The sequence below is a fragment of the Triticum urartu genome, chromosome 1A (genome assembly GCF_056163025.1).
Source record: "Triticum urartu cultivar PI428250 chromosome 1A, HENAU_Tu73, whole genome shotgun sequence".
Taxonomy (NCBI): Eukaryota; Viridiplantae; Streptophyta; class Magnoliopsida; order Poales; family Poaceae; genus Triticum; species Triticum urartu.
Genome location: NC_141873.1, coordinates 277,819,406 through 277,847,070, shown reverse-complemented (window position 1 = coordinate 277,847,070; position 27,665 = coordinate 277,819,406). Strand labels below are relative to the sequence as shown.

General features: G+C 41.7%; 1 protein-coding gene across 2 annotated transcripts; it reads right to left on the bottom strand.

Annotated features, from left to right (window-relative positions):
* Window positions 1-16,412: 16,412 nt before the first annotated feature.
* Window positions 16,413-26,382, bottom strand: LOC125507764 (putative serine/threonine protein phosphatase 2A regulatory subunit B''delta). Of its 2 annotated transcripts, XM_087518662.1 has the most exons (15): window positions 25,934-26,382; window positions 25,698-25,793; window positions 24,292-24,357; window positions 22,426-22,674; window positions 22,192-22,294; window positions 22,010-22,109; window positions 21,102-21,207; window positions 20,884-20,974; window positions 19,816-19,957; window positions 19,406-19,553; window positions 19,194-19,303; window positions 18,677-18,833; window positions 18,397-18,522; window positions 18,173-18,318; window positions 16,413-17,098 (listed from the first exon to the last, which is right to left on the bottom strand). In XM_087518662.1, the coding sequence occupies exons 1-14, from the start codon at window positions 26,084-26,086 to the stop codon at window positions 18,178-18,180; spliced, it is 1,788 nt and encodes a 595-aa protein (XP_087374788.1). In that variant the 5' UTR covers window positions 26,087-26,382; the 3' UTR covers window positions 16,413-17,098; window positions 18,173-18,177. The 2 variants fall into 2 exon arrangements, with proteins under 2 accessions (XP_087374788.1, XP_048528216.1); XM_048672259.2 differs by lacking the exons at window positions 24,292-24,357; window positions 25,698-25,793 and having other exon boundaries at window positions 25,934-26,374.
* Between the last annotated feature and the right edge of the window lie 1,283 nt (window positions 26,383-27,665).

Below are 27,665 nucleotides of genomic sequence, written 5' to 3'. Positions count from 1 at the left end.
CAAAATAATTGCAAATAGAGCTCCCCCTGGGACTCTTGTTAGTTGGAGGCACTCGTTGTTTCAAGTAAGCCATGGATTGATGCTTGTTGGTGGAAGGGGGAGTATAAACTTTACCATTCTGTTTGGGAACTGCCTATAATGTGTGTAGCATGGAAGATATCCCCATCTCTTGGTTGTTATGTTGACAATGAAAGTATACCGCTCAAAATATTATTCACCTCTGTTTCAAAACCGAGCTCTGGCACCTCTAAAAATCCATGCTTCCCTCTGTGAAGGGCCTATCTATTTACTTTTATGTTGAGTCATCATCCTCTTATTAAAAAGCAGCAGTTGGAGAGCACCGCTGTCATTTGCATTCATTATTGTTAGTTTACATTGAGTATGACTTGACTGGATCTCTTTTACCATGAATTACAATGTCTAGTCAGTCCTTGGTCTTTAAAGGTGCTCTGCATTTATGTTTTGCAGTCTCAGAAAGGGCTAGCGAGATACCATCTTGTTATATCATATTATGATTGTTTTGAGAAAGTGTTGTCATCCGAGATTTATTATTATGGCTCGCTAGTTGATTATGCTATTGGTATAAGTAAACTTGAGACCTATGCGTTATTGTGAATGTGGTTAGTTATAATCTTTGCTGAAAACCTGAATGCTGGCTTTACATATTTACAACAACAAGAGCAAACAGAGTTTGTAAAAGTTTTTCTTTATCACTTTCAGTTTGTCAACTGAATTGCTTGAGGACAAGCAAAGGTTTAAGCTCGGGGGAGTTGATACATCTCCAACGTATCTACTTTTCCAAACACTTTTGCCCTTGTTTTGGACTCTAACTTGCATGATTTGAATGGAACTAACCTGGACTGACGCTGTTTTCAGCAGAATTACCATGGTGTTATTTATGTGCAGGAGCAAACGTTCTCGGAATGACCTGAAACTTCACGGAGCCACTTTTCAGAAAATAAGAAAAATACCTGCAAAAGATGAAGGCCAGGGGGCCACCGTCTCTCCACGAGGGTGGGGGCGCGCCTTCCCCCCTAGGGCGCGCCCCCCTACCTCGTGGGCCCCCTGTTGCCTCTCCGACGCCAACTCCAACTCCATATATTGAGTTTCGGGGAGAAACAAATCAGAGAGAAGAAATCATCGCATTTTACGATATGGAGCCGCCGCCAAGCCCTAAAACCTCTCGGGAGGGCTGATCTGGAGTCCGTTCGGGGCTCCGGAGAGGGGAATCCGTCGCCATCGTCATCATCAACCATCCTCCATCACCAATTTCATGATGCTCACCGCTGTGCATGAGTAATTTCATCGTAGGCTTGCTGGACGGTGATGGGTTGGATGGGATCTATCATGTAATCGAGTTAGTTTTGTTAGGGTTTGATCCCTAGTGTCCACTATGTTCTGAGATTGATGTTGCTATGACTTTGCTATGCTTAATGCTTGTCACTAGGGCCCGAGTGCCATGATTTCAGATCTGAACCTATTATGTTTTCATCAATATATGAGTGTTCTTGATCCTATCTTGCAAGTCTATAGTCACCTATTATGTGCTATGATCCGTTAACCCCGAAGTGACAATAATCGGGATACTTACCAGTGATGACCGTAGTTTGAGGAGTTCATGTATTCACTATGTGTTAATGCTTTGTTCCGGTTCTCTATTAAAAGGAGGCCTTAATATCCCTTAGTTTCCGTAAGGACCCCGCTGCCACGGGAGGGTAGGACAAAAGATGTCATGCAAGTTCTTTTCCATAAGCATGTATGACTATATTCGGAATACATGCCTACATTATATCAACGAACTGGAGCTAGTTCTGTGTCACCCTAGATTATGACTGTTACATGATGAACCGCATCCAGCATAATTCTCTATCACCGATCCATTGCCTACGAGCTTTTCATATATTGTTCTTCGCTTATTTACTTTCCCGTTGCTATTGCTATCATCACTACAAAATACCAAAAACATTACTTTTACTACTGTTACCTTTTGCTACCGTTATCACTACTATCATATTACTTTGCTACTAAACACTTTGCTGCAGATATTAAGTTTCCATGTGTGGTTGAATTGACAACTCAGCTGCTAATACTTGACAATATTTTTTGGCTCCCCTTGTGTCGAATCAATAAATTTGGGTTGAATACTCTACCCTCGAAAACTATTGCGATCCCCTATACTTGTCGGTTATCAGGGCACAACCCACCAGGGTGTTCCTGGGCTCCCATGCGCGCCCAGGTGGGTTGTGCCCACTTGGTGGGCCCCTCTGGTGGTTATTTGCTCCAATATGCCTCATATATTCTAAAATAATTCTTCGTAAATTTTCAGCTCATTTGGAGATGTGCAGAATAGGTAACTCTGACGTAGCTTTTCCAAGTCCAGAATTCCAGCTGCCGGTATTCTCCCTCTTTGTGTGAACCTTGCATATTATGAGAGAATAGGCATTAGAATTACTCCAAAAAGCATTATTATGCATAAAAACATAGTAAATAACAGTTGGTAAACATGATGCAAAATGGACGTATCATACAGCACCAACCAAGGTGGTAGAGGTAAATTCTTTAATGAAGTTTAATGATAATGACAATCCTTATCATATGCATCCTAGTCAATGCCTTTATGAGTTGGATAACTAAATTAGAAAATAAGATCACTTGAATGCAAATGGTATGAAACAATTGAAATACAACTCTAATATGATTGCTCGCTTGAGTGACTTGTTATTTAGAATCTCTAATGATGTTATAGGTGTAGGAAAACATGCTTCTATGGTTCAAACTCAACTAGAACAAGTTGCTAAATCTCAAAGAGAATTGCTTAATGAAATACACAATAATATCAATGATCATGTTGTTAGGGTAATGACTAGAGGAGGTAGAATGACTCAGGAACCACTTTATCCTGAGGGACACCAAAAAAGAATTGAACAAGACTCTCAAAGAATTAACATTGATGCACCTAGTCCTTCTAAAAAGAAGAAGAAAGAGAAATATTATAGGACTTTGCATACCTCTAGTGAGCCTGAGATAGAAAAACCTCGTGGAGCTAATAATGATGTTTCTATTTTTTATGCTGAAACTCAATCTGGTAATGAACATTCACCTAGTGATAATTAAAATGATAATGATGATGTTCATGAAGACACTCAACCAAACAATGATAAAGAACCAGATAATGATGTTGAAATAGAACTAGTTGTTGATCTTGATAACCCACAACCTTAAAATAAAATATATGATAAAAGAGACTTTGTGGCTAGGAAACATGGAAGGGAAAGAGAACCATGGGTTCAAAAACCCATGCCCTTTCCACCCAAATCAACTAAGAAGAAAGATGATGAAGAATATGAACGCTTTGCTGAAATGATTAGGCCAGTATTTTTGTGTACTCGCTTGACTGATATCTTAAAGATGCCCCCTTATGCAAAATATATGAAAGACATCATCACTAATAAAAGGAAAATACCTGAAGCTGAAATCTCCATCATGCTTGCTAATTATTCTTTTAAGGATGGAGTACCTCTAAAAGTTGGAGATCCGTGGATACCAACTATACCTTGCTCCATCAAAAGAAACTATGTGAAAACTGCTTTATGTGATTTACGAGCTGGTGTTAGTGTTATGCATTTCTCCTTATATAAAAGACTTGACTTGAATAAACTCACACCTACTGAAATATCTTTGCAAATGGCTGATAAATCAATCGATATACCTATCGGTATTTGTGAGGATGTGCCCGTTGTTGTTGCAAATGTTACCATCTTAACTGACTTTGTTATACTTGAGATGCCCGAGGACGACAACATTCGATTATCCTTGGTAGACCCTTTTTGAATACTGCAGGTGCTATTATTGATTACAATAAAAGCAAGGTCACTTTTCATATTAATGCTAATGAGCATACGGTGCACTTTCTAAAGAAACAATTCCAAGTGAATGGTATTAATGTTATTGAAAAATCTCCGACACTCACTATTGGAAGTTTTCAACTACCTCTACCTACTGCCAAAAAGAAATGTGATATACTTATTGTGGGGGACATGCGTATACCCGTTGAGGTAACTTAGTGTTTTACGAAAGTTTTTCAGTTTCATACTAATCGAAGGTGGTTGTTACTAAGACTTGATCAACCTTATTAATGGATCATTTTTGAGAGGTATGAAGTTGATGAATTTAGTAGGCACTACCTTCTGCCCTTAGCTTTTATTTTCTGTTTTTCTTAGTTAAATAAATAAAATACCATGTTTATCATGTTTTTTGGATTTTCCATGCAATAAAAAATGACCCAAAAATAAAAGTTCTCAGAATGTCCTGAAAATTTAATACAAATTTTTTCTGAATATTCCTGAATTTTTAGTGCAAATAACATCAGAGGGGGTGCACCAGGTGGGCACAACCCACCTGAGCGCGCCAGCAGCCCTAGGCGCGCCCTGGTGGGTTGTGGTCCCCACATGACCCCCCCCCCCACACACACACTTATCTCTTTAGCCCATGTCATCACCTACCTCCTGAAAAAATTCACATTGCTCTCTCTCTCTCTCTCTCATGTTCTTACTCTCAAACCCGCAGATTTCGATCTCTTTGCTCGAAGCTCCATTTCCAAAACTGTTTTGAGGGATTGCTACTTGGTATGTGACTCCTCCATTGGTACAAATAGTTTTTGCTTTAGTGGATTATATTTTGAATAATTAGCTACTCTTGGTGCTGCTATAGATGAGCTTGCATGTTGAATTCTTGGGTTTCTAAGTAGTTTGAATGCTCAATATAGCCTCTATGCATGCTTATGAGTAGTTGCTATCAATCTTGTGAAGTTTTGTTGATAAAAATTTTGCGGACGAAAAATTTCAGAATTTAGTTCATAGGAATAAGATGAGTTTCTTTAGGAGTTCTTCGAGGAGGAGGTATTCGGAGGCATCATCTAGTACTGGCTCGGTGCGTCGGTTTTATGCTGAACCAAGCACAAGTTCGATATGGGAATGTAACACCCTCGATGCGGCTATATCTCCCATGTGTCGAAGCACGACTTAGAGGCATAACCGCATTGAAAGCAATGTCGCAAGTGAGGTAATCTTCACACAACCCATGTAATACATAAGGGAAAGAGATACATAGTTGTCTTACAATCGCCACTTCACACAATACATGAATAAAGCATTACAACATCCAGATACAATCATGGTCCGACTACGGAACCAAAATAAAAGAAGACTACCTCAAAAGCTACACAGATCCCCGATCGACCCCAACTGGGCTCCACTACTGATCAACTAGAACGGAACAACACAAAGGACAAGATCTTCATCGAGCTCCTCCTTGAGCTTGGTTGCATCACCTGCACGGACTCATCGGCACCTGCAAGCTGGTTTTGGAAGTATTTGTGAGTCACGGGGACTCAGCAATCTCACACCCTCGCGATCAAGACTATTTAAGCTTATAGGAAGGGTAAAAGGTATGAGGTGGAGCTGCAGCAAGCGACTAGCATATATGGTGGCTAACATACGCAAATGAGAGCGAGAAGAGAAGGCAAAGCACGATCGTGAAACTATGATCAAGAAGTGATCCTAGAACAACCTACATCAAGCATAACTCCAACACCGTGTTCACTTCCCGGACCCCGCCGAGAAGAGACCATCACGGTTACACACGCGGTTGATGTATTTTAATTAAGGTCAACTTCAGGTTTTCTACAACCGGACATTACCAAATTCCCATCTTCCCATAACCGTGAGCACGGCTTTCGAAAGTTCAAAACCCTGCAGGGGTGTCCCAACTTAGCCCATCACAAGCTCTCATGGTCAAGAAGGATATTCCTTCTAGCGGGAAGACCTGATCAGACTCGGAATCCTGGTTACAAGACATTTCGAAAATGGTAAAACAAGACCGGCAAAGCCACCCGAATGTGCCGACAAATCCTGATAGGAGCTGCACATATCTCGTTCTTAGGGCACATCGGATTGTCCAAACTTCTGGTAGGCCAGCCCAGAGTTGCCCCTGGTGGCCACCGGTGGCTGACAAGGTGGACCAACACTCAGAGGAGCACTGGCCCGGGGGGTCAAAATAATGATGACCCTCGAGAGCGTGACTCCCAAGGGAAAAGAAAAGGCTAGGTGGTGAATGGTAAAACCAAGGTTGGGCCTTGCTGGAGGAGTTTTATTCAAAGCGAACTGTCAAGGGGTTCTCATTATACCCAACCGCGTAAGGAACGCAAAATCCGGGAACATAACACCGATATGACGGAAACTAGGGCGTCAAGAGTGGAACAAAACACCAGGCATAAGGCCGAGCCTTCCACCCTTTACCAAGTATATAGATGCATTAATTAAATAAGAATTATTGTGATATCCCAACAAGTAACCATGTTCCAACAAGGAACAACATCTCCATGTTCCAACAAGGAACAAACTTCAATCTTCACCTGCAACTAACAACGCTATAAGAGGGGCTGAGCAAAGCGGTAACATAGCCAAACAACAGTTTGCTAGGACAAGGTGGGTTAGAGGCTTGGTTCAACAATATAGGAGGCATGATAAGCAAGTGGTAGGTATCGCAGCATAGGCATAGCAAAAGAGCGAGCAACTAGCAAGCAAAGATAGAAGTGATTTCGAGGGTATGGTCATCTTGCCTGAGATCCCGCAAGGAAGAGGAACGAGTCCATGAAGAAGACAAGTGGACGTAGTCGAACGGATCCACACACACACGACGTTATCGGAACCAACCCGAAGAAGCAACACCGGAAAGAAGGCAAACAACATAGTAAACAACCAACACATAATCATGTCATGATGCACAATCAAGTATGATGCATGTCCGGTTTAAAGAGGCATGGCATGGCAAGGTGCACAAGCAATTCTACAAATTAAATGGAGATCTTATTATTTAGTTCGATCTCGTTTATGTACCCAACAATATTAAATGTTGTTAAACATGGCAAGAGGGTGAAGCAAAGTAAAACTACCTATCTAGTCAAGTTTAAATGAGGCCGGAACAACAAACAAGTCCGGAAACTCCTCATGTGCAATTTAAGGATTTGGTACTGTTCTGCCCTAAACCATATTTTAGAGTTGTTAAACATGCAAAGTGATGCCACCAAGTTAAACTATGCATTTTTCTACCCCATTTACATATAAAGTTTGTTACAAACCAAGTTACGGTTAAAAAGTTATGAGTTAAAGCATTTTAGCATGGCATAGGAGCAAATTATATGCAAACAACATTTTAAACATGGATGAAAATGACATATTATGAAACTAGATGAAAAACTAAACATATTTCATATATAATTCATTTTAATCCGATGCACGAATTGTGAGTTATTATATGCATGTTGTCTAGGGGGTTTCCTGCAAAACTGCTGTCTCTGGAATAAAGGCAAAATCGCAGACCTGAAAAAAAACAGGAACTGGGCCGAATCTGGCCAGCCCAACAAGAGAAAAAAACAAGAGGAGGGGGCGCTTGGGGGCTGCTCACCCTGGGCCTGGCCCAGTCGGTGGGAGGAGGGAGGCCTGGCGCTGGCTTGCGGCTGGGCTGGATCGGTTGAGATCGAGGTCGCTCGTCCTCTGCTCGACGGGAGCAGAGCAGTGGCGATAGTAGGGGCGCAGGAAGGCGGAGGTCACCGTCGTTGGTGGACTCCGATGGGGTGGCGCGGTGACTTGGAGCCAGGGACGGGTTCGGGGTGCAGGGAGGCGCCGGATCTGGCCGAGAGTGACGAATGGAACAGGGTAGGTCGATGCGGACACGTGCGGGCGAGCGAGAAGCAGAGGAGATTCGAGCGTCCTCATGACGCAAAGGATGGCGGCGCTGTTCATCGATGAAGAAGACAGATGGCGCGACGGAGCATGCGGTTGGAGTCGCGACGAGGTCGGGGAAGCACTGAACTTGCCGGATCTTGCGGCGGCAGGGGGCGAAGGCAGCCCAAGGCACAGGTGCTCGCTGCTGAAGGCGTGGGACTTGCAGAGCTTGGACGCGGGGCTCCGGTGACGGGGGAAAGGCGAGGGAGGCCGGAGGCTGGCCGGGGATGGGTGGATCCGGTGCGAGGAAGGACTTGGCGAGGCTCGACGACATGGAACGGTGGCCATGGCGCCATGCCAACCGGGGCGAGCTCCTCCTTGCTCATGTACCTGGCGAGAGAGAAAGAGAGAGAAATTGAGAGCACGAGAGAACCAGAAGGGGAGAATGAAGGGAGAGAGAGGGGGGGTTGCGAGGGAGGTCGGCCTCGGGTGCTGCTGCTGTGGCGAGGGAGGAGCACGGCGCATTGGCTGCGGTGGTTGGTTGGGAACGGATAACAAGGTGAAGGTGGCGGCGGGATTTGGTGGGATCTGGATTGGGAGGAGTTGGTGAAACGAGAGGGGAGCGAGGGGTGCAGTGGTTGGTTTGGTGCGGATCCCGATGGGAGAAGTGGGTGGCGGCGCAGCGACGGGACATGAGGAGGATTTCTAGGGTTTTCCAAAATAGGTATGGGATGGACTATATATAGCAGGGGATTTTCGGATAGGGGCTAATCCGTCCCTCCGATCGTAATCGGACGGTCGGGAAAAAATAGGCTAGGGAGCCCAAATAAGAAAACGGAGACGTTTTGTAGATGTTTGGGGCTGATCTGGACACAAAGGTAGCGACAGTCCGGGTCGGGTCCGGGACAGCTTTCGGGCGCGCGCGCGAGGAGGGCCGCGGGCTGACGAGAGAGGTTAGGTTGGACCTGGCGGTAGGTAGTGGACTGTGCGGAAAGCCTTAGGCTGAGAAAAGAGAAGAGAGAAAGGCCCGGCGACTGTTTCCAGAGACCGAAAACGTCCGACGTTTGACCGACTATACTGTCGCTATAGTTTAACGGTTGGGCTATCAAACGAACTCCGAATGCGGTGAAACTTGACAGGCGGTCTATCTACACTAAAATAATACCGCACGCCAACTTTCCACCCATTCCGAGAACATTTTCCGGCCACTTATAAAAATAATATTTTGGACATGCCGCGGGCGCGTGCAAGTGTGTCTGGGCTCAGAACGGACAACGAAGAGAACGAGGAGGCCGGGACGCATGCAAGTTTCGAAAACATGATGATGCAATGCACATGATGACATGACAAGATGCGACACGCAAGCAAATGACATGGCAACGACAGCGAATAATTGGAAGACACCTGGCACATCGGTCTCGGGGCGTTACAGGGAAGCAACTACCAAATCCTGCATATGGCCATGCAACAATTTTATGGTGAGGGCACGTATTAAAGAAGAATTTGAGCAATATGTTCACAACGCCGAGCTCGGCCCCTACATGGAAGATAAGTGCAACCAACACCTGAACCTCACAGAATCATTTACTGAAGAATTTAAATTTCATCATCGTGAGTCTAGAGTGTCATTTAAACTGTATGACAATCCATTTACCGTACCTTCAGAGATATTTGCTAACTACTGCAAAATTCCATTTTGGGGTTCTCTGGACGAACCTCCAAGATCTGAGTAGACATTCTTGACTAGCCTTTCCTATGGTGAAACTAGAGGAGTGACACAAGGCAGAATAAAGAGCATTCATTTCCCATCGATTCAATACTTTGCACTCTTTAATGGCAACTGCATCGTAGGCAAGTTCTACCTCTTGAGCACTGCGTTGGTTTTCCCCGAAGAGGAAGGGATGATGCACCAAAGTAGCGTAAGTATTTCCCTCAGTTTTTGAGAACCAAGGTATCAATCCAGTAGGAGGCTACACGCGAGTCCCTCGTACCTGCACAAAACAAATAAATCCTCGCAACCAATGCGTTAAGGGGTTGTCTATCCCTACACGTCCACTTACGAGAGTGAGATCTGATAGATATGATAAGATAATATTTTTGGTATTTTTATGATAAAGATGCAAAGTAAAATAAAATCAAAGTAAAAGGAAATAACTAAGTATTGGTAGATTAATATGATGAAGATAGACCCGGGGGCCATAGGTTTCACTAGTGGCTTCTCTCGAGAGCATAAGTATTCTACGGTGGGTGAACAAATTACTGTTGAGCAATTGACAGAATTGAGCATAGTTATGAGAATATCTAGGTATGATCATGTATATAGGCATCACGTCCGAGACAAGTAGACCGACTCCTGCCTGCATCTACTACTATTACTCCACTCATCGACCGCTATCCAGCATGCATCTAGAGTATTAAGTTAATGAAAACAGAGTAACGCCTTAAGCAATATGACATGATGTAGAGGGATAAACTCATGCAATATGATGAAAACCCCATCTTGTTATCGTCGATGGCAACAATACAATGCGTGCCTTGCTGCCCCTACTGTCACTGGGAAAGGACACCGCAAGATTGAACCCAAAGCTAAGCACTTCTCCCATTGCAATAAAGATCAATCTAGTAGGCCAAACCAAACTGATAATTCGAAGAGACTTGCAAAGATAACCAATCATACATAAAAGAATTCAGAGAAGATTCAAATATTATTCATAGATAGACTTGATCATAAACCCACAATTCATCGGTCTCAACAAACACACCGCAAAAAGAAGATTACATCGAATAGATTTCCACAAGAGAGGGGGAGAACATTGTATTGAGATCCAAAAAGAGAGAAGAAGCCATCTAGCTACTAACTATGGACCCGTAGGTCTGAGGTAAACTACTCACACTTCATCGGAGGGGCTATGGTGTTGATGTAGAAGCCCTCCATGATGGATACCCCCTCCGGCGGAGCTCCGGAACAGGCCCCAAGATGGGATCTCGTGGATACAGAAAGTTGCGGCGGTGGAATTAGGGTTTTGGCTCCGTATCTGATCGTTTGGGGTACGTGGGTATATATAGGAGGAAGGAGTACGTCGGTGGAGCAACAGGAGGCCCACAAGGGTGGAGGGCGCGCCTAGGGGGTAGGCGCGCCCCCCTACCTCGTGGCCTCCTCTTTTGTGTCTTGACGTAGGGTCCAAGTCTCCTGGGTCTTGTTCGTTGAGAAAATCACGTTTCCGAAGGTTTCATTCCGTTTGGACTCCGTTTGATATTCCTTTTCTTCAAAACCCTAAAATAGGCAAAAAAAACAACAATTCTGGGCTGGGCCTCCGGTTAATAGGTTAGTCCCAAAAATAATATAAAAGTGGATAATAATGTCCAAAACAGTAGATAATATAGCATGGAGCAATCAAAAATTATAGATACATTGAGACGTATCAGCAAGCAGGATTGCAACACACTTTGTGCTCCTGACTTGAGCCTTTTATACACTGCTCTCATCGGTAATAAATATTATAACCTTGGAGCGATTGTTGCACGCAGACTGCAACACAACGCTGGTAGTGGATATTTTTATGGTGGGATATATTCTTCATGTTTAGCAAGGGAACTGGGAGTATCACCTTGGCCTAATGACCCTATATTACCCACTCAGTACTTAGACTTTGAGGCCATGAAGCGCCATAAGTTCCTTAAGGGCGAGACCACTGATTATATTTATAACCTACTGTTTAATAAAGCTTCTGTGGTGCACACCTTTTTGCCTGCTCCTGCTCTCTTTGATTATCATAGCAAAGGAAGGTATTATGTTCTTGAGAGCAAGGCCCGCGCACACAACACATAGGTTGTGGCTGCTCGGTGAGCTGAGGAGGCTGCACCAAGAGCCTCCATGAGCTATCACTCCGATTACTACGCATGCTACAGACGATGATTACCAAGCTAGGCCAAAATCCTAAGTTTGGGGGAGTACGTATTTCCACCAACATTACATTCATGTTGACACATTTCATTCCAGTTGTCAGTGTTCACACTTTTTCATTGTGTTATCCTTGCTAGATTTATTTTCTCGCTTTCTTCTTCTATGTTTGAAAAACTTCGAGAAAACCCAAAAATATTTCCTGCTTCTTTTCGATTTTTCTTTCTAGTTTAATTAGTTGTAGTATCAAAAGAAAACCCAAAAATATTTCTCGATTCTTCTTCTTGCTAGTTGGGAGCTTTCCCGTGTAAATAGTTTTCTCGTTGTTTTCCTTCTTTAATTTGCTTTCTTCTAGAAAAACTAAAAACTCCAAAAATATTTCAATGTGTTTCTCTAAATTTCTTTTCTGATTATTGAGTCATACCAAGGAGAAGACCACAATGAAATGTTGAGTGGCTCTCATATGCATTATTATTGATCTAACAAAGAGCCCAAATTACCTTGTCTTCTCCTTTTGAATAAAATGTTTGCAGATTTCAGCTTAGTCCATGACACTCTTGCACTATTATTATTTTTAAATCGTTCGGTCGTGCAAGTGAAAGGCAATAATGGCGATATTAACTGGTTGTGGCAGAGAGAAACTGGTATGAACTCAACTTGTTATGTTTTTGTAAATATGTTTAACCTAGTATCCATGATTCGGCATATTATGATCAAACATGTTTGCAATGACAATTAGAGATTATAGTTTCTCGTGCCATGCTTAAGTAGCTACGAGTGGATAATGATTTATCTTGGACGTCAATATTGCGTTAAAATGATTGTGATGTAGTATGATGATATGGTATCCTCCTCTGAATGTTTCGAGTGGCTTGACTTAGCACATGTTCATACATGTAGTTGAATCAAAACCAACATCGCCTCTGATATTTATGTTCATGGTGTTCATATCCTACTCATGCTAGTATCCAATGTTCATTATGCATAATGCATGTTCATGACCGTTTTTGCTCTCTAGCTGATCGCTTCCCAACCTATTTGCTAGCCTTCACATGTACTAAGCGGAATTACTGCTTGTGCATCAAAATCCTAAAACCCAAGAGTCCACCATATATACCTATACGCGGTATTACCCTACCGCTCTAAGTAAATTTTCATGTGCCACATCTAAAACCTTCAAATAAATATCTGTTTTTCTGTGCTTGGATTGTTCATAGAGCGGCAGGAGGTAGTCGGTATCTTTCATGCTAAGCGGGTTCTTCTCATGATGAGTGTTTATTCACTCGTCCTTGCATGAGAGGGGCGGTAATAGGGATTCCTAGTCCCGAAATCAAATTGCAAATAATTAAACAAAACTCCCCCAGGACTGATGTTGGTATGGATGGTACCCGAGGATTCGGCTAGCCCTGGAGTGTGAGTGTTGGTGGAGGGGGGTAAACCTTTACTTTTATCGCTTGACAACCGTCACTAATGTGTTTAGCATGGAAGATATCGATAACTAATGGTCACAAAGTAAACAGGAAGGGTGCATTTCTCAAAATTTCATTTGCCTCTGTTTTAAAAACTGAGCTCTGGCACCGCTGCAAATCCCTGCTTCCCTCTGCGAAGGGGCTATCTATTTAATTTTATGTTGAGTCCTTACCTTCTCAAATAAGCGCTAGATTCTGAGAGCACTGTTGTCATCTTCATGCATTGTGTATAGTTAATGTTGGATGCGTCATGACTGGATCTTATCTACCATGAATTACAATGTTTAGTCACTGCTTGAACCTTGGAGGTGCTCTGCATTTATGTTTTGCGGTCCCAAAACGGACTAGTGAGATACCACTATTGTCATATTATATCATGATTGTTTTGACAATGTGTTGTCATTTGAGATATTTTATTATTGCTTGCTAGTTGATTATGTCATTGATATGAGTTAATATAATTTTTAAGAGTTATTATTGACATGGTTAGTTATAATCTTCGCTGAAAACATGGGCGCTACTTAAGCTTATTTATGTAAACAAGAGCAAAAGAGTTCGTAAAAGTTTTTCTTTTCCACTTTCAGTTTATCAACTGAATTGCTTGAGGACAAGCAAATGTTTAAGCTTGGAGGAGTTGATACGTCTCCGTCGTATCTACTTTTCCTAATGCTTTTCCTCTTGTTTTGGACTCTAGTTTGCATGATTTGAATGAAACTAACCTGGACTGACGTTGTTTTCAGTACAACTACCATGGTGTTGTTTTTGTGTAGAAATAAAAGTTCTCGGATTGGAACGAAACTTTTTGGAGAATTTTTATACAATAAAAGAAAAATATTGGAGCCAAGAACCACCGAAGGGGGCCCCTGGGTGAGCACAACCCACCAGGGCGCCCCCCCCCCCTCAGGCGCGTCCAGGTGGGTTCTGCCCACCTGGTGGCCCCGTAGACCCTGAGTCCAACTCCATAAATACCTATTTTTCCAGAAAAAAATCAGGGAGGAAGAATTATCTCGTTTCGCGATACGGAGCCACCGCCACCTCCTATTCTTCATCAGGAGCCAGATCTGGAGTCCGTTTTGGGCTCCGGAGAGGGGGATCTTCCATCTTCATCATCACCAACCCTCCTTCATCGCCAATTCCATGATGCTCCCCATCGGGAGTGAGTAATTCCTTCGTAGGCTCGCTGGTCGGTGAGGAGTTGGATGAGATTCATCATGTAATCGAGTTAGTTTTGTTAGGACTTGTTCCCTGGTATCCACTATGTTTTGAGATTGATGTTGATATGACTTTTCCATGCTTAATGCTTGTCACTTTGGACCCGGATGCCATGATTTCAGATCTGAACCGTTTATTTTATCACCATTATATCTATGTTCTAGATCCGATTTTGCAAGTTATATTCACTTGTTACGTGTTATGATCCGTAAACCCCGAAGTGACAGTATTCGGGATACTTTCCGATGATGACCGTAGTTCGTGGAGTTCATGTATTCATGATGTGTTAATGTTTTGTTCCGGTTCTCTATTAAAAAGATGTATTTATATCCCTTAGTTTTCATATGGACCCCGCTGACATGGGAGGGTAGGACAAAATATGTCATGCAAGTTCTTTCCATAAGCATGTATGACATTTAAGGAATACATGTCTACATTATATTTATGAACTGAAGCTAGTTTTCTATCGCCCTAGGTTATGACTGTAATATGATGAATATCATCCAACGAATCCATCGATCCAATACCTACGAATTTCTCTTATATTGTTCTTGCTAAGTTACTACTGCTATTGTTACTGTTACACTTGCTACAAATCATTGCTATCACTGTTACCGTTACTATTGTTATTGCTACTACTATCAAAATCATCATATTACTTTGCTACTAATCACTTTGCCGCAGATAATTAATCTTCAGGTGTGGTTGAATTAACAACTCAGTTGCTAATACTTGCAAATATTCTTTGGCTCATCTTCTGTCGAATCAATAAATTTGGGTTGAATACTCTATCCTCAAAAACTGCTGCGATCCCCTATACTTGTGGGTTATCAGGGCTACTAATAGCGTCCTACACCAGAGGTATCGTGAGCCACCAGAAGTCAGCCCGAGTAGACTTGGCATGGACCCGTGCAGCTACCTAGCCCCGGTCGTCCGACCTGAGGCCTTCAATGTAAAGATGCCTCCTTACTTGTTGTACAATATGTATACCTTACTTGGGTTCCAAGCTATGTAAACTGACTTGGACTCTTGTAACCCTACCCCCGCCAACTTACAAGGGGAGGTAGGGACCACCCAAGTTAGCACCTCATAACCATAGGATCCTAGAGTTCCGACCTTTCATTCAAGAAAATTCCAATATTAATAAAGATCAAACATGCAACATGTAGGGCACATTACCTGAACATGGAAAATCGTCTGTTTCCTGTGCACCCAATTTGATTCTCCATGCGTGTTTGACGTGCTCTCTTTCTCATGCACCCAATATGATCCTCCATGCATGTTTGACATGCTCTCTTTCTCGTCCGGCCTACTCGCCTGGTCAGGATACCCTATCAAAGGATTTGTTGGAATCTTCTCTCGAAAGGTGGTACCATGGTTTGCCGATTATGCTGACTTTGTCTACCTTCAAACAAGAATTATAATCAGAGGAAGAAATTCTTTAGGGATTTTTGGAAAGATCAATTCCTCTAAAAGCATGGGTCGGACGGCATGATTAGACGATGTGTCCCTTAATATGTGAAAGATGCCATCTTACAAGCTCGCCGGAGAATTCCTTGCGTATGGCGTCAAACACTTCAATCCGGTTTCTACTGGCCTGCATCTTTTTAAAGTGTATGCTTGCCGTAGTAGTCCTTATGTAGGGCATCAAACAGGTGACCGCACCACCATAATAGAAGTACTTAAATCAGGTTTCTGTTGGCCACACTTAACTACGATTTTGGTTTTAGGCAAAATTACGATTTTAGTGTTAATAAAAATAGGATTAGCAAGATCTAGTCAAGTTTATCACAGGACATTAGTATATCAATAATATCATGTTTGTCAATGGATCACCGAAGTCCATAGTGGAGGCCCGAATTCGTCAAATTGGTCACATCCATGGAACGGAGCCAATATTACTGTATATAAGTTGCAGTTTCTTGCATCTCAAAAAAAGATGTAGTTCCATGTGAATGTATTGTACGACATGTTTGCATACACGATATAGTACAACAAATTTCAACACGGTACCATAACTGGCACTGAACTAATAAGAAAGCTTTGGACAACTGCAGAGTTCCACAAGTTGAAAAGCAAAATACCAGATGACAGTATCGCAGCATATACAAATGAAACATCCTATAAATTTATGCTACGACAAAAATCTGGATTAACAATGGAAACTACTTTCCTGTTTAGATTTTATGCACCTGATGCATAGTTACTTGTTAATGTTACAAATGACCAACTCACATCCATGTTTTGAGACCCCTCCCCACCTACCAAAATGTACCAAGAATCGCAACAAACGCCATACCAAACTGAACAGAAATCAGAACCAGGAAGTTACAAACGATGATCGAAGTTAATGATGGCATTGCTTGCTCGCACACCCACAGATTAACAAGGAAAATGGCAGCCAAACATCAACAGTTCAGCTCCAAAATTCGAGCACAGCAATTGAATAAATTGGCATCCCCCCTAAAGCAACAATCAGAACACAATGAGAAAAAGGTAGAGCACAGAAGTTTCCCCACTTCAGCTTTGAGACTGTTGAGGTTGTTGCCTTGTCAATATGCAGGAGGCCCTCACATCAACTTCCACATTCTTCCTGGCAAGCAAAAATGTTTGCACAACTGGACAACTGATAATATCAAATCAGACCTGCACAGTAAAACTCATAAGTAGTCTTTGGTGTTACTGAAACTGCTTAGAGCCTGCAATGACCTCCGCAGGCTAGCCAAAACCTTTACACTTCTTCAACTTCCCAACCAATTTCATCCATATCCAACCAATTAGGAGTGTGAGGCCTGTTAATGGGAAAGACAGTTCTGGAACAGTTCAGCAAAGGAAGTAGCTGTAAACATATCATGATTTGTTTTATTTTCTCATCAAATCATCATTCTATCATATCAACAGAGCCAAATTACCAGGTCACATACATGTTAAAAATAGATGAAAACTAAAAATAAACTTGTGGTACATCAGAACATACTCCGAATCACAATATAAGTAGGTTAGGACAGGACACTTTGACTTCATGAAAAATCTACTAATTTCAGTTTGATATGACGGTAATTCTTTCTATATTGATGGTCAAACCTAAAAAGTTTTGACTGGCACAAATTCTAGAACTACAACTAATATGAATGGCCAGAGTAATTGTTTGATTGGACGAAACTCACCAATCGTACTGGCTACTATAGATTATACAAGCTTTAACTTGATAAACATCGAAGGCAGCAAAGACGCAGGAAGCAAAGATGCTCTGAAAAAACCATTACATCTGCACCGATGACCAGCTTATACGAGAGATAAAATGGAACCATGTGTTCGCTCAAGGGGGTGGAGGGTTATGAAATATGAGGACATGCCGCTGGCACCAGATTCAAAATTCTCTGCATGACGGGGAAAAATTGCAGTATACTTGACAGCAGTTTTTGCGTAAACCACTCAAACACAATTCAGTTTTTACTGCTGATCAACCCACACTGGCGATATTAAATTTCAGATACGGAACTTAAGAAATTGCCAAGATTTATCTCTTGGACAGTAGAGATGGACAACACTAAACATTTTGAATAATAAAAACAGATTATTTCCTTGATAGGTTGGGAATTGAAAACATGTTTTCTTTTAGGAACTGGAAAATGGAGATGTGTGTCACTATGAAAGGCAGGTCTAAGAGGGAATAATGCAATCACCTATTCTTGGAAGTAGTCTGGTAAAATAACGATTGAAGTGCAAATATTAAGATGGTCCAAATTTTCTAAACCCATGGAATCAAAATTCTGAGATCTTAACAATGCTCTGTGGTTTCCATAATTCACTAGCCATCTGTATCAAATCTGTAAGTTCATTCAGAAAGCACTAGTAGCACTCACATGATTCAAAATGGAGCTTCAAGTGACTCGTCCCACACATCACCACTTCCATTTGAAGCATCTTCACCATCCTCTTCCATCGACAGCCTGATGTATTCCCTATGGGCGAACCGATCCCACTCAGTTAGAGTTGGATTTTCACGCTCCTGCAATTAAAAACCATACAACCTTTTAACTAAATAAATGCAGTGGATTCAAACACTTCATTGCAAAACAGTGATTACCTGGCGAATGAGGAATGGATCACGAGTTTCAAACGCCATAAATTTGTTGAGATTAAATAAGATATTGAATATATTTCCCGAGAGTTTACACTTTTTCAAGTCCCTCAGTGTAAAATATGTCTCATTCTGCACAAAGGAAAAGCTTTATGAAATGCAGTTAAGGGCATGACTGAATGCATGAATTTTGTAGAGAACAATGCAATTCCTCCTCATTGCCTTTGGATTCCACTGTTCCAAACAGGGGGTAAATGAATCACAGTTATATCCAGGATGATGATACCTCTGGTCCAATCATATCAATCATTTGGCATAGTATGTCCTCAAAAAGCACAGGTTCCTGTGCCATGCACTCCATACGATGCAACTGCTCCTCATAGAAAAACTGCATTTCATTGGTAGTTAAAATACCATTGCCATCAAGATCAATGCACTTAAACCTGTAGAGAGTGTGAGGCGTTTCAATAGATGAAGGAACATATTTTACCACAAACTGTATATAATATGAGTTGCAGATATGATATAACATATAGGTGTCCCATACACATAACTTCATGTTGGAAATTTGTAGCAAAATTGTGTAGAAAAATCACATACTAAAAAAACATTCCCATTAAAACCCAATTGTTGGGGCTTTGTTCACTCGTTTGCCGTCAATGCCTCGAGACCAAATAGCACAGCATGGGGACTAGACATTTAAGCATACATTCGAAGGATGGAATTGCTCTCAAGCAACCCTCAGATAATAAAACAGTTACAGGTAAAACAGAAGACATATCAAACCAGGAGAACACAATTACCAGTACTCAAGGCTAGGCTCAGATGATTTATCTTCCTCTGACAAGATGAAGTAAACAAAATCCTCATAACCCATCTTTCCTTCGGTCATGCTTGTGAATTTCCTTGGGACCTTAGTTGGAAAAAAAATGGAAGTGCACAGTAAGCAACATTAATGCAATCTAACATCTCAGCTCTCAATATAAACTAGTAATAGAACTAGTAATGGACTAACCTGTGAAAAGACTCTATCGACTATTCTATAGGTCAACGAATGATTTCCATATCTGATAAGGTTCTCTTTGTCAATCAAGAAATCATGATCTGTGTCCAGCTCCCAAAATTTGCAGTAGATTACATAAAAATGCTCGTATGAGAAATATCTGCATCAGATACGACAAAGTCAGAAAATTATACGAAAACCATGTAAAATATGCTTTATTTGCAGCATATAGTAGGATCAACTGAAGCCATGAAATTCCTGTTGGCCATCACAACCACATAAGGAAGGAGCTCTTGAAAGAACAGAATTCGTAAGGAGCTAAAGCATCGTGTAATGGAAACCATATTCTACTGAGAGATCTTGGGAAATATACATGCACACGCGGCATTTAAGGAATTTGTACAGTTCCATCCATGAATTACCTCAGTATTTTGTTGATATCCTCTTCCTCATCAAGTTGCTGCATTGCAGCTACTAAATTCCCACGTTTTAGCTCTCTAAGGGTAAGATGACCATTTCCAGATCTATTTATGGAGTAGAAGATTCTGTATATTACAGTCTCAGCTGAAAAACACATTAAAACATAATAAGCAGATGAATGAGATGCAGCAAATCACCAGCATTAGTTCGGAATATCCATTCATCACAAAATCAAAAAGTATGTTATTACTGGAGAAAAAAGATATGCTCTACAAACAACAGCTTGTCCTTGCATACAACATTCATGACTAAAAACTATCATTTTCCTATGTTACTGAACACGAGAAAATAACAGATTATTTTTAAGGAAGAAATATGAGTTCTTAAGATAGACAGAAAGACAGCCCATATTTTAGATGTTAATACGAAGAGTTCCGTACCAACAGGTCTACTGTAGAACAGACTAAAATACTTCAACGTTTATAGCAGAGGATGATGAGCCACTTACGAGTTCTTAAGATAGACAGAAAGACCATGTTTTAGATGTTGATACGGAGAGTTCCAAATGCCGACAGGTTTATTGTAGAACACACTAGAATTCCTATAATCATACCTTCAGATAGCAAACCATTCAGGTTTAACTTTCTAATACCAAAGTGCAGGGGTGTCAATCTACGATCGGTTCCAGGATTTCCTTACTACCATCTCAGGCTCAACTCAATTCTCGTCAGCTCTACGCAAACAGAACTATGAAGAAAACGATGCCTTATTTTATTTCAGTGTTAGACCCGCTAAAAAATTATATTCCATCTCTTTGGCATATGCGGCTAAAAAGGGTATCTGTCTCAAAAGATGCGGAGGACATAACTACATTAAAAAAACATAACAAGAATTCACAAATGAAATCACTTTGCCAGGGATCATTTCTTTTTCATCATATAAGATACTATCATCATTGGCTTTTGAAAGAACATATGACTCAAAATGCACGTCTAATGCACAAATATACAAAGAATACTGGTGATAGAGCCAACTACTAGGCAACTTGAACAACACATAACAGCGATTACCGTATCTGTCCTGAAACTCGGGAGTGCCTTGTAAAAACTCTAAACCTGGGTGAGTTGCCAGGAGTTCTTTTAGAACAGGCTTAAAATCCTCCTGCGCAAATTATGGAGAATTAGTATTCCCTTCAAGAAAACAAACAGTAATATAGAATAATCATCTTGTCCAGTTGGAGTCATATATACATGCCTACCAAGACCAAAAAGAGGAAAGAAATGCTGACCTGAGTGAGATAACTGTAACCTGGCTTTCTTAGTATTTCAAATATCTGGGTAGCCGTGTCCATTGTGATCTTATTGTCATTAAACCAGTAATCGATAAACGCATCCCTGAGTTTAAAAAAGAGAGTAACATGTCAAAACCGAAATATAAAATATCGGTGTTAAGAACTGGAATTGACATCAAAACTGTGCAGCCAAAAAGTAACTACCAACTGAGACATGGCATTCCTGAACAATTGTTAAATATACATGAGACCATGGAACACCACAGATGTGTTAGATTAAATGTTACTAATCATAAGGCAATGTGATAAATGAAACCTGACATCCTAGTCCAGAAAAGATAAGCTTCTGTAAGTTCAAATTTACAAACACAAGCAAGAAAACTATCCAGAAGCATGCACACTGGTTGAAGAAGAAAACAGTGCCAAACTATTATTATAGCAAGGATAACGCATTGGTGGATAACCGTATATGAAGCAGGGTTACAAAACCAAGATGAGCAGTTTCTGCTTACTTCTGGTCTGCCTAATTATAATGGGCAGGGTACTGTGCTTGTTCAACCTTGCACAGACAGTAGTGTGTATTATTATCTCTTTAAAAAAGCAGGAATAATAACTGGAGGGATTTACCCTCCCACCACCCAGGAAAAGTGGAAACCACCAGGAACACACAGATTTCCAACACTGGCTGTGCAATCAAATGCTAATTTTTCTATGGAGACAGGTTAATGTTCCATAATGAACTCTGTGTTCTACTAAATTTTGGCTACAGTTAGGAGGTCCATGTGGTAGCTGCATGAAGCATTTCTCAGTGCCCTCCAAATATGATGGAACAACTAAGATTCACTATATCTAAATATACACCAACACTAGTGTAGCCATGTTGAGGTATTGAATAAACAGCACACCTTGTTACAGTTCCAGAGCAAGTGGCGTCAATCTTCTTGAAAAGAACACCAGAGAGGTACGATGGCAACTTGCATATGTCTTTTATAACTGGTCTGAATTCTGATATGTGCAAATAAGACATTGAAAGTTAAAAATGCATTTCAATGTGGACAAAACAAAAGAAATCCTCAAATAAGGTCACCTTGAATCTGGAGTCCTTCCCCGGCAAAAAAAAGGTGATCTAGTCTAGACAAACACTGCTCCCTCAAATCTTTTGGTGGAGGGCGCCCATGTTTGAAGTAAAACTGCAAACACGATGAATACAGAACTAAGTCTAACAAGGAAGATGCTTAAATAGCTATAGTAGGAACAAATATTACATGAATAATAACAAGCACAGATGCCATTCTCAAACAAAAAAACAGATGGGAAGCACCTGGGGTATAACTTCTCTCACAGGTTCACTGACTAATTTTAGAGGAGATCCCAAGGATGATGGTCCAGCACTAGATCCTCGTCTCATAACACGGGGAGAGCCAGCAGTGCTCCTGGGAGAAAGTGGGGGGGCACTACCAGCAGGGAACATCGACGGCAAAGAACTACTTGAAGCGGCATTTGTGCTAGCAGAGCTCCCAGCAACATTCAGTGTGGCACCGGCTTTTGCATCTTCAATCAAAGATTTCACCTAGTAGTGAAGAAACCAAATATTATAAGAAATGATACATCCAACAGAAGTATGTTATAGAAACAAATTTATTGCTTTTTTACGCAACAATGTACAATGCTTCTAATTTACAAAAACAGTAGCATCGCACTCCACAGAATCAATTATAGAAAGGCTTATATGACGAAGAAAGCAAAGTGCATAAAACATCAAGTTGTTACTTCAACGGATATTATCAAAAACAGAAGAGCAGTCAAACAGCACTATTAAAGTGCTTTATAATGATACATATATACAGAACATATATACAGAACCTGAGCAGTAAGCATAGATAAATAATGTTCACCAAATTACAATGTGTTAATAAATTTAACTAACAATGATTTGTATCTGTATGCATCACATAGAAGGTAAACTAAGTGGTAATTGAGTTAGAATTATAGGTGTGCCACCTTAAGAAATTTGAAATGTAATATAACAGAGTAACCAAAGCCAAGAAAAGAGCACACAATCAAATTAAAAGTTCTAGTGCCTCGGAAGCCTATTGTCACAATTCCAAGTACAGGTTGCACCACCTATCATTTTGAGAGTTCAGCCACTATCCTATATTGATTGGACTAGCCTCTGTTTAAAAAATTTAGAAAAATCTCGGACTAATCTGTTCAATATAATCTACTTAATATTAAAGTTGCTGATACAAGCACGCAACTTCTTTTTTTGAAATTTAGCAGGAGTGCTGCTAGTATTCCATTAAGAAGAAGGTGCCGATGGCAAGTACAAAATGGCCTAAGGACCCAAGAAACAACAAACTCAAGAGAAAAACAGTGTAGCTGCAAGATACACGGCTACAAGAAACTAGCGGACTGCAACTTTATTTAAGGCCCCACTAATGAAGTATAGAACAAACCTCAACATATGTTACATATTCCTAGAAGATTGAGTTATTTCAAGCATACACTCCCTCTGTAAAGAAATATAGAGCATTTAGATCACTACTTTAGTGATCTAAACGCTCTTATATTTCTTTATGGAGGGAGTACCATATATGCAGAGAGGTTAAACCTTGAAACATCTGCTATGTTACTATATATATTGAGCAATGCCAGAAATACAAGATGTAAGAAGCCAGCCTATATAGTAGATCTATATTGTCCTGACTCCGGTCAAATAATCACACGTGAAAAATCAAACATATCCCAATACATATATAGCACTACATAGTTATAACGGCGGCCTAGGGAGCAAAGAATCCAGTCAAATAATCACACATGGAAAATTAAACATATTCCAATACATGTATAGCACTACACGGTTATCACGACAGCTTAGGGAGCAAGGAACCTCGCGTCGGTGACACTAGACAATATCTTAGCTTAGCCTAATCATCGCATATAGAACATACTCCCTCCGTCCCAAAATTCTTGTCTTAGATTTATCTACATATGGATGTATCTAGTCATGGTTTAGTGTTAGATACATCCGTATCTAGACAAATCTAAGACAAGAATTTTGGGACGGAGGGAGTATATAACAAGGCAAAAATGGAGAATACATGTCCCACTAGCCACTTGGTCCAAAACATCACCTGAAGACAACAGAACATCAAAGCATCCACTCCCTACTCCCATGCTCAATTACCAACAGGCAGACACCTTCTCTAGCAGAAGCATTGGGCACCAAAGCAGCAAGGCAGAGGGCATCCAGCTAACAAGTGAGATGCACAACAAGCAGCAGAGAAAATCAGCAAGATGGAGCTAAGAAAGCCCAATGTGATAGGTGTGTTCGCAAAGCGATAGCGCTGAGCAGGGAGGTGACGATGCACGGTGGTTGCGAACTACAAAAGGCCGACAGCGAGGGTTAGTGGAGTCCCTCTGTCTCCTGGACTGCTGTCAGTCGAGGCAAGCAGTCATGTCATCTGCTGATCTATTTGATAACATCATGTCTCCCGCAGAAAAGGTAACATGCCATTGACTACTACGCTATGTCCACCCCATAAAACTACATAACATTCAAGACAACGTTCAACATAACAAAGCAGACAAAACAACGAAATGTTAGCATCATTTGGGAGAGCAAGAAACACTAGTGGTAAAGCCTTGAGACCGTGATAACACTACAGGTAACACCATATACGATATTGTCAACATGACTTCTTTTTTCTCTAAGGTTCCATGTGTTTACTACGCAATATTGCATAGACAAGTTTGGCCTGCAAAGTAGGTATCCCGTCAACAAAAGCTATATAGTCTATGTTGCATTTTATCTACTGTTCTGCACAGGTATGCATCAAATTAGCAGCCAAAAAGAGCTCAACAAAATATGCACACGGAGCAACAATTCAACATTCTCACATGAAGCCATTGACTATCACCTATCACGAGAGCAATACTCAAACAGATTGCAACCAGGAAATAGCAACTTCAAATTCCATGAGTGCACGTTTTACTATCAAGAACACTGATGCATACCTGTATCATTGCATATAAATCTCAAAAGTCCAAGTAAATGACAGAACAGCCCCTCCATCAAAAATTTACATAGTAATTGTTTGGCAAAAGGAATACCATCATCCAAACAAAACAATCTAAAGTAACCCAAAGAGACAAGAGCAGACAATTCAAGCCAGATCTCTAGCACAGTGTACCACTGCGAAAATGTCCTCTGAAGAGTGAACTATCATTTTAAGTAAGCATGGGCTCAAAATATAACACAAATTGCTGTAGCATAAAGCAGATCTTTGATAGCACTAGATCTCGGTACAGCGTCGGAGTCCACATCTCCTGAAATCCATCATTCCTCTAATCACATGCAACATTGACTATCATACCAACATTTCTTTATCTTTAATATAATGATAAAGCTGATGCATGCGGTGAGGGCTCATCTCAAAAACCGCAAGTAAGCACATCAGTTCAAGAAACCAACTTAGTACAGATGGTACATATTCATTCACGGCAACTGAGGAGCAGAAAGTAAGCACCCGAAGAAACAGGCCAAGTACATATTTCCGCAAAAATTACTACAATCACAATCTCCCGCAGGACCTTAGCCTTTGATGTACCAGACCCCGACGCTTTGTATCCTCGGCTTAAGCTAGCAATCCTGATACGAACATACCAATCTAAACTCGTAGAGAGGCACTGCAGCACAAGGCGCCACCAAGGCAGAGCATTCTAACAACATTTTTCCAAGAGTTCCAACAGGAGATCACGCTAGCCACGCAAAATCAACGGACGAACCGCGCCAGCACGCGAGGGCAAGAGGACGGGTGAGAGGTTACCAGCTTGGACGACTCAGGCAGCACGAGCCACTGCAAGTAGAGTGCCTCGGCTATGCTTGAGTTCTCCCGGAGCGCGCCCGGCGCGAGTTCTGGCAGCTGCAGCAGCTCCGGGTCAAGCGCCGACGCATCCCTCCTCGCCGCTTCCACCTCCATGCCGTCAAGACCCTGGTGCCCTTCTCATGCACCAAGCAAGGCCCCAAACCCTAGATCTGTCCCCCGCGAGCGCGTCCAGAAGCTGGAGGACGCGGTGGTGTGGCGTGAGGTGAGTGGCGAATCGGAACTCGGCGGGGTCGGCGGCGGACGACTAAGGAGGATCGGGGGTCGCCGGCGTCGAGATCTGAGGCGAGAGCCGGGGACCGGTGGAGGCGAAACCCTAGGCCGGGACAAGCGAGCGACAGCAGGTGGAGGATCGGAAGATGGTGGTGCTAGGCTGCTAGCTAATGGTGCGCGTCGATATAACAGCGGAGGGCAAAATGAAATCGTCTTTCCGATGGCACTTTCGCTCCGTGTGGCTAAATGGAGCTGATGTGGCTCAGAATGCAGCCAAACCCGTGCGTGGAAGCGGTTTTGTGTTTTTCGGTTCTATTTTCTTTCACGTAATGATAAGAGTCGATGCTCGCAAATGAAAGCGATATGAATATTATCAAGATCTATTTGAAATTTGTATGGTCATTTGGATGATATTTGGTTGAAAATATCTTCAAAATTATAAGAGGAGGTTAAGACGCTTCCGAAAGAAGTGAGATGTAGTCTGATTTAATTTGACCGAACCATCTCGTAGAGACATCATCAAGGATAAGAGAGCGGGAAAAGTGTCGCCTTGCTCTACTTATTATGACACCTCCTTCTATATCTCCCGTCGGACCGTGCCGCACCTCCTCTCATTCTCCCGTGGGGCCTCAACGTGCCGCTTCGCTCGGCCATGCCGCCTCTCCACGCCAACGCGCATAGCCTTCTCATCGGCTTCCTCTGGCGGCCTATCCCGCGACGACGCCTATAGAGATGTGTGTTGCCACATAACAACTATCATATCATAGCCATGTCCAATCAAAACAATCGGCATGTGGGGAGAAGGATGGATGCCACGATTTGGATGGTCATCGACAACGGCACACGTGGTGAGCCTGGCGGCGAGGAGGGTAGATGCGAGTATATTAAATTTGTGAGGGGATTAATTGAGACTATGGTTCACTTAACGAAGGGGATACTTGCCTTGTCATGCTCTCCACTAACTGGCTTCCTCTCGTCGTGGTTTTCGTTGTGCAAGACACCACCGTGTTGTTGTCATCTGCACTTCCGGTGAATCTTCGGTAGATCAATCTTTCAGGTGTGTTGTAGGCTACAACAAGATTAGGGGGTGTTGTGCGTCCTGATGCGAGTCGTCAATGGTTGCGGGTCGTTCGCCGTGACAACGGAATAAAGGCGATGTTTAAGTGCTTGTCTAACTTTAGATTATGTTCTTCGTTTACTGTTTGAGCCCATATGGGACGCAATATTTTTAGTTCATATATATTTATGATTGACAACATGTTGCAACCCATATGAATTCGTGTAGCTGACATGGTACCTTGCATATTTCACTAATCAAAAGTTCGCACAGGTTGCCAGTTGTAATGTATTCTTTTAGTAGTGTTGTTTGCGAGTTTATTATTAGAATTAGGAAGTAATGATAGCTGATTGTTGCTAGCTTTATCTCTCTTTTTTGTGAAAGGTATATTTACCTTTTTTAGTT